This window comes from Triticum dicoccoides, chromosome 7A, assembly GCF_002162155.2.
Source record: "Triticum dicoccoides isolate Atlit2015 ecotype Zavitan chromosome 7A, WEW_v2.0, whole genome shotgun sequence".
NCBI classification, from domain to species: Eukaryota; Viridiplantae; Streptophyta; class Magnoliopsida; order Poales; family Poaceae; genus Triticum; species Triticum dicoccoides.
In genome coordinates, this window is record NC_041392.1 from 212,679,201 (window position 1) to 212,687,095 (window position 7,895).

Consider the following 7,895-nt stretch of genomic DNA (forward strand, 5'->3'; position numbering starts at 1 on the left):
CAAGTAGGGGCAAAAGGGATGGTGCTACCATGTATTTCGGAGTACATGAATCGAGTTAACGGTCGAACAAAAAACTAGTTTTAATGCCATCTCCCACCACAATCTTGGTGGACGCACGAAAATGAGCCATGCCAACTTCATCACAAGGGAGGGCCAAGCTGTGCCATGGTCTGTCTGGCGCTGTTGACTACAACCACTACCAGCAGATGTGAAGGGATCTCCCGAAGAGCTCTGAATCAAGTAAACCAAGGTGACCAATATCTTTTGACTTGGAAACAACACTCCAGTTGACCGGCAAGTTGTCGGTGTCAAAACCGGCAGACATCGAGGTAGGGGGTCCCGAGCTGTGGATTTTGGATCGATGGGTAACTGGAGATGAAGGAGATGGTGTTTACCCAGGTTCGGGCCCTCTTGATGGAGGTAAAACCCTACGCCATGCTTTTGTTTATATTGATGATGATGTATCGAGTACAGAGTTGATCTACCTCGAGATCGTATGTTGTGTATGATTCTAATGATGTAGCATGTATCTATCGACTAGCTTGACCTGTGCTTATATAATGTACCGGAGCCTAGGATAACAAGAGTTCTATTCGGCTACGTCGATGGAGAGGAGTCCTTGTCTTGATCATCAAGTCTTGTGGAATCTTCCTCGTATATGTCATGAGCTGCCCGAAGAAGCCCATTAGTGAACCGCCATGGAGGTCCTTGGCCAGACTCACCTGGTCGGTAAATGACGTGGTGAGTACCCCCTAGTCTAAGACACCATCACAAGTGACCACTGACAACCCGACCCTCATCATCTCCTTTCCAAATGAAAGTTCATTGAAACCTATTAATCTTATGGGTCACCCACTTGGGCAGGGGCGATACCGTCATATAGTATAACACAATTGCTAACGGGGAAGATTTAGCAAGAGCACCTCTTCCCATTCTAATGAAATGCTCCTCTCCAACCTTTGAGCCTTGAGGTCCATTTATTCTTTCTTTGTTCAAAAGTTAAATAACCTCTTGTCCGACAAACATCTCTTGCACAAGATATTGGATGTGTGACGCAACAGCTCTCAGAGTCTATAGAACATGCCTCATTTAGCTAACAAATTCCTTAACTTTGCCGAAAATAACTTTTGAAATAAACCCTTGAACAAGAGGTTATTGGAATGTGCACAAAAACTTTGTATCCAAGGCTTGCTCACCAATTTAGTCTACAGACACAATTAATACAATTGTATATCAAAGAATGGATAAACAATTCTCAACACAGCTGGAGAATGGGAAAACTAATTGGGTTCTCATCCTTGGCGCGTGAAAGTTTTATTACAACATATTCAATACGATATCAAGCAAAATAAGCAACATGGGTCACTTTCTGTCAGGTCTTTCAGGGTATCAAAATCGGCATTCACATTTATACCAACACTCGCACCTTGGGGAAACTAAAAAATGTGTATCTTAGAGTAAAAACTTTCATGAGTAAAACTTTGTTGAAGAAATGACCAATCAACCTTTTTTGTCTTTCGAAACCAGTTTTGAATATCACTCTGTCATGTCTTTCTTGTATATCTGTGTAAGGGTTTTATGGTAACCAACCATCTAAAATAAACCACCTAGGGAAAAATTTCATGTGGGTACAACATATAACATTTCGAGACATAACAACAATATGGTTTGTGGAATAAAAATGAAATGTGGCGTGGAACAAACAAGTAATCCTATAAGTTACTGATAGGTAACTTTTTAGGTAGTGAGTGATAAGCCCAACATTAAGGTTTGATAGGCTCCAAAAAATGGAAGATATTTTATAGAGAAGCCATCAATGTGTAGTGTCCTGTTATCTTCCCTTTGGGAAACTGCATCTCTTACCTCTTTCTTGGTGAATGTCTAAGGTCATCATGCCTCTTCATCGAATTATGAATGCAATCTTTTTTTTGCAGGTTAGTAGATCCAACAATGCACACACGCAAGTACAAGGACCACCATGACCGGAACAAGACTAAATTGGCTGAAAAGAAACAAGATTACATGATGCCACATGCGTAAGAACGTTCTTTTCCTCATAGAAATGGCCTCTTTCTCATTGAATACCTTGGTAACTTGGGAGATATAGATAGTGGTGCCAAAACCCGGCGAGCACTTTGAGCTTGATCTCCCCGTGTTATTCGAGTTGAAGGATGTGTTATTTGATATGTTTACCATTGGCAAGACGATAAAAATTAGCAAATCCATAAACATGTTGTGTGCCCTCCAGAAGATGTCTTACTTCGGCCTGTTGATTCCATTTCAACGCCTCCCTCATCTTTTAAGAATTTAGTGATTTCAAATGACATGGCTTGTGCATAAGGGCGTACAACAATAATATTCACAGGGACATGGAGTCTGTGAATTCGAGCTCACTGGAGCTCGGATGAACAGTAAAGTCGGAATAAATAGTAAAAAAAATAAAAAGTATCCTTTTGAGGGCAAGAAGCATTGATGTTTTTTGTACATGCGTGCAAATTTTTCGGATGAAATCACATTTGTGGAGATGTGGGAAAAAATCGATGCTCTAAAAAGATTATTTTGAAGCATCGATTTTGTTTTTTTTTGTCCACACTTTCACAAATGTGATTTCATTGCAAAATTTTGCATGGGTGTATAAAACAACTCAATGTTTATTTGTAAAAAAATCAGATCTTTTTCAAAAAAAATATTCCCTTCGCATCCAAATTAATTGTCACAACTCTAGTACAACTTTCGAAGGGAGTAGTATTTTTTCGGAATTTACTGTTCATCCGAGGCCTTAGTTTTTAGTTCCGTGAGCAGATGAGAAAAACAATTTATATCTCTTCAGAATAGCTAAAAATACATAACCCTGTGGGCATATACCCCTGTTAATGTACACATCAAAGGCACAAACATACAGTAAGACAGCAAATACAAATTCACTGTAAAAAATAATAAAAAGGAATCAAGAGATGAACAGAAACAAAATCGTCGGAAGCAAGCTCTCATGGATCCTTTTCTTCTCGCGTGGCTACAGATCCCTCCTGCCGCTCAGGCTGGCCTTGGACTGGGTGTACTCGGAGGAGCTGAAGTCCTGGCTGCCGAACGCCATCCGCTGGAACTGCCTGATGTCCGCCGTGTTGGCGGCGTTGAACATCTGGCTCTTCCCGGGCTGCACGCCGTTGGTCAGGTCCACGTCGTTCAGGGTCAGGCTGTCCAGGATCCTAACGACCTGCAACACAGCCCACGACGAAGCAGTCAATCAATGGCGAGACGTTGCCAGGCTCCATCGAAGGTTAGTTAGTTTGGAGGTGGTTCTTCTTCCTCGCCCGCACGTACTACGTACCTGCCCCATCTTGGGCCTCCTCGCGGCCGAGTGCCGGATGCACGCCGCCGCCGCCTCGATGACGCGGAACATCTCGACGTCGTCGTAGTTGCCGTCGAGGCGCGGGTCCACCAGCTCCTCGAACTCCTGCTCGTCGATCGCGCGGTTCAGCAGCGGCCTCGACTGCGACAATGGCACGAGCAGCACGCTGTCAGTGACGGATACAGTGGCATTGCATTGCAGTCAGTGCTGCTGCTGCTGGTGGTCTTTCTTACCCACTCCACGAGGCTCTCGTCGCCGAGGGGGCGGGACGAGTCGACGGGCTTCCGCCCGGTGATGAGCTCCAGCAGCACCACGCCGAAGGAGAACACGTCCGATTTCTCCGTCAGCTTCCCCGTCGAAGCGTACTCCGGCGCCAAGTACCTGTTCGTTTTCAGTCAGCGCAAACAGAGTTTTGACAATGTTTCCTCGTTTTCTGTCGACGTGCCGAGATGAATGAGTCTGCAAAGATGATTTACTTACCCGAATGTGCCCATCACGCGCGTGGAGACGTGCGTCACGTCGTTCTCCGCGAGCCTGGCGAGCCCGAAATCCGCGACCTGGATTACGATGAACACGGCATTCAGGTTTCGTCAGTAACTGAACATTACCATCCATTTATTCAGAGAGATCACGGCAGTTCAGCTTTGCAGTGTAAGAAGTGCAGAACCTGAGCTTCGAAGTTGTCATCGAGCAGGATGTTGGATGACTTGATGTCCCTGTGGATGATCCTTGGATGACCTATTGTACAACAACCGAGAGCAATGAGAAATTCAGCTGTAAATTTCAACCCAACACACACCAACAGAGTACTCCGTAGGAGCAAAGTTAAGCAGCTTACAATCCTCGTGCAGGTATGCCAACCCGCGCGCCGATCCCGCCGCGATCTTCACCCTCGTCGGCCAGTCCATCACCGGCCTCCCCCTCCCTGCAAGCAGAGCAATTTAGACGCACCAGTAAGCCATTGCCGTTCAAGAAGTTGGTAGGTGAAGTGGAGATCGTGGTGGTGTGTGTCCTACCGTGGAGGTTGTGGTGCATGGTGTCGTTGGCGACGAAGTCGTAGACGAGGAGGCGGTGGTCCTCGGAGATGCAGTAGCCGACGAGGGAGACGAGGTGGCGGTGGTGGACGCGGCTGATGATCTCCACCTCCGCCTGGAACTCGCGCTCCCCCTGCCCGCCGCCGCCCTTGAGCTGCTTCACGGCCACCTCCCGGCCGTCGCCGAGCGTGCCCTTGAACACGCACCCGAACCCGCCCTCCCCGAGCAGCTTGTCGCGCGAGAACCCGCCCGTGATCTCGTACAGCTCGTCGAACGAGAACGACTTGCTGTTGCCCACGCTGAGGTCGCCCGACGTCGCCATGCTCCGAGCCGGCCCCTGGCTCCCCATCGTGCTGCTGTAGTTCGCCGACGCGAACTGCGGCGGCGGCGGCTGCTGCTGGTACTGGTACTGCTGCTGCTGCTGCTGCTGCTGGTTCCCGTACGACTGGCTCATCATCGCCGACATTCCCGGCTGGCTGAAGTTCCCCGACCCCGGCGCGGACGGCACCCGTAGGAACGGCGCCTCGCCGGACATGTGCTGCGGCGTGTACGGCGGCGCGGCGAAGCCCGGGTAGTACTGGTCCGAGTACTTCCGCTTCCGCCGCTTCGTCAGGCAGACGAACACGCCCGCGAAGCAGAGGAAGGCGATCACGGCCACGACTGCCACGCCCGCCGTGGCGCCGGAGCTCATGCCGCCACCGGTGCTTGGCGGTGCCGGTGCCGTCACGCTTCTATCAGCCGTGGGCGGTGTTACCGCTGAGGCAGGAGGTGAGTGCGCCGTGGCAGATGAGCTCGTCCGCGCCGACGGAGGCGGCGCATAATCCACGGCGGGTTGCTTCGGTGGCGGCGTGGCGTCCACCACCGGAGACGCCGTTGGCTCCTCGGCGGCAGGCGGAGGCGACGCTTTGGAAGAAGGCGGCTTGGCCTGCGACTGCGTTGGCGGCGCCGCCTGAGTGGGAGAAGGCGGGGGCGCGGCCGCGTTATCCGGTGGCGGCGGGGCATTATCAGGCGGGGGCGGTGCGGCGTCTGCCGGGGGCGGGGCAGCAGAGACCGGGGAGGGTGGCGGAGGAGGGAATGCATCAGGTGGAGGCGGCGGGGATGCCACCGGCGGAGGAGGCGGCGATACCTCCGGCGGAGGGGGAGAAGACGCCGCGGGCGAAGGAGGCGGCGCGAGTGGCGGTGATGGCGGGGGCGAAGACGGAGACGGCGGTGGGTCCGAGGGAGATGACGGGGAAGGCGGCGGTGGAGAAGAGGACGACGAGGGTGAAGGAGGAGGGTCGGAAGCAGGAGGCGGCGGCGAATCGTCGGTGGAGGAGGGCGGCGGCGTGGTACCTGTCACGGTGTCTACTGCATCGGCTGCCGCGTCGGCGGCACCGGCACCGGCACCGCGACCACCGCCTTTAGCTTGGAGCAGAGTTCTCATTGTGTGCAGCGCTGTAAAAAGGAGGGAAACGGTCAGAAGTTCAGAACAAATGCACCATGTCTTCAAATGAGAATATAAACAGTATTCATCACATACAAAAACATTCTTCCAAAAAGAAAAGGAAAAGGTCTGAAGCCACATCATGCAAAATTGCTGAAGCCTAATGCTAGGTTCCAAATAAATTCTTCAGGCCAAGGATATAAGGTGACCCCACTAGTTTGTGCAGTATTTTCTCTTGATCTAGAGTTCAAGACACATTATTACGAACTAAATTTGCCATACTCAGCAAACATAATTTGTTATGGAAAACGGTCGATTTGCCATGCCTAAAAATCTGACGTGGATATTCAGGCCATGGTAGGAAATCCTAGTCCAGTTTAAGATGACCTCTTGGCTGAAAATTTTAAAAAATAGAAACGGGAGAAGGGCATGGTGTATTAGAATTAGATTAGATCATGGGCCTCCACTCCATCATATTCATATCCCACCGACAAAATCCAAAACGGTTGACTTGAATGTAGGATTTCAGCAAAAAGATGATGCACTTGTTCCACTTCCAACACATGTTCTGCTAGCTTGCAACAACCAACTGGGAAGTACGGTACAAGATTCTTCCAGCTCGATCGCTAAGAGGACCAACTAATTACGTGGAAACTTCGTTTTCTTCAGAACATGAGCATATGCTACAGAATACTACTAACAATATCCTAAAAAAGAAAAGAAAAAGGAATACTACTAACAAGGAACAAAATAATCCCCAGGAAAAGAAATACTACTATAAAACAAGTCATTCCATGCAAACATGAAAAGGCATCACCATAAGAAAAGAGCAGACAGTAGTGGTTCTGAACAATCGATTCACAGGCATGAGAAGGAAGAAGATCATAGTAACGATCCACGGACGGTACCTCAGGATCACAAAAGATAGCGGACGCCTCGACGGATCAGAGCAAGGCCCGAACCACGCAGGGCCGCCGCCTGAGGCTGAGGCTGAGGCGAACCGATCGGCCGAGCAATGCAGCCTCAGCTCCCATGCCGCTGCATCGGGACGAGAACGGAAATCAGCCGGGGAGGAAGAGGGGGAAGCAGAGCAGAGCAGAGGCCTCCGGGAAATGAAATGGCGGGGCATACATGTTGCCGTCTACCATGATCATCTCCCTTTTGCCGTTGGGGCTTGAGAGAACGTGGCTGCGACGACTCTCCGGAATCGCTGTGCTGGAACACGTCCGACGACCAGAGTTTACATGTATGTGGACATGCATATAATAATAATTCAGGCTTGGTTAAAGTATGCATGGGGGGAGAGGAGGGAGCGAGTAGTAGTCGCGGCCCTGCCATTGTCGACTCCTGCAGATCGGTCGGTGGCGGGAGGGGAGGGCTATTATTGGTGGCGCATGCTGCATGAGTACGTCTACTACTGCTACTCTCTCGCACACCGGACAGAAAGAAAGCATTCCCGCTCGAAATACGTAATAGGTCAGACGGAAGCGTCTCCATTTTCTCTTTTTTTTTTCGAGAGAGAAGAAACGAGCGCCAGTAACACAAAACAATAAAATTATTAATATCGTTTGTAATGGTAACCCTATCACAGACGATGTGATGGAGGAAATCGTGTGTGATGTACGTACGAAAGGAAACGTTTGTCTGGGATTCACTGTGTGATGTGCACAAAAATGGAAATTTTTGTGTGGGATTCACTGTGTGGGACGTACATACGAACGAAAACAATTGAGCATGTATAATTGTATGTGATAGCTTGCCCGATCACACACGAGCACTTTTTGCTCCGCATGTGTGACCGGAGGACCTATCCCGGCGGTTTCTGGGACGTGTGGGAAGGACCACCCCCTCGCACACAGGCAGGCCGACGGTTTAAAATACCGTCGCGAAAAGGGGTTACAAACCGTTTGTATAGCAGGTTGCTGCACTAGTGAATGGTAGGAGTATACCGTGACGCTAATATAAGTTCTTGACTTGTGTTGATCTATGAGCTCAAGTAGTATAAATCTTGATCACAAGCTACTGCCAAACTGCATTTCTCCTTCATCTTTATCCGCTTCGGCACCATGGCGTAGTGTTATGTGTAGTT

The 7,895-nt window shown here is 49.8% G+C and overlaps 1 protein-coding gene across 1 annotated transcript; it reads right to left on the bottom strand.

Moving 5' to 3' along the window:
* Positions 1 to 2,795: 2,795 nt before the first annotated feature.
* On the bottom strand, positions 2,796 to 6,918 carry LOC119328133 (proline-rich receptor-like protein kinase PERK8). Its single transcript, XM_037601157.1, has 8 exons — positions 6,715 to 6,918; positions 4,366 to 5,817; positions 4,188 to 4,274; positions 4,017 to 4,087; positions 3,830 to 3,906; positions 3,583 to 3,730; positions 3,329 to 3,490; positions 2,796 to 3,214 (listed from the first exon to the last, which is right to left on the bottom strand). The coding sequence occupies exons 2-8, from the start codon at positions 5,804 to 5,806 to the stop codon at positions 3,014 to 3,016; spliced, it is 2,187 nt and encodes a 728-aa protein (XP_037457054.1). The 5' UTR covers positions 5,807 to 5,817; positions 6,715 to 6,918; the 3' UTR covers positions 2,796 to 3,013.
* Between the last annotated feature and the right edge of the window lie 977 nt (positions 6,919 to 7,895).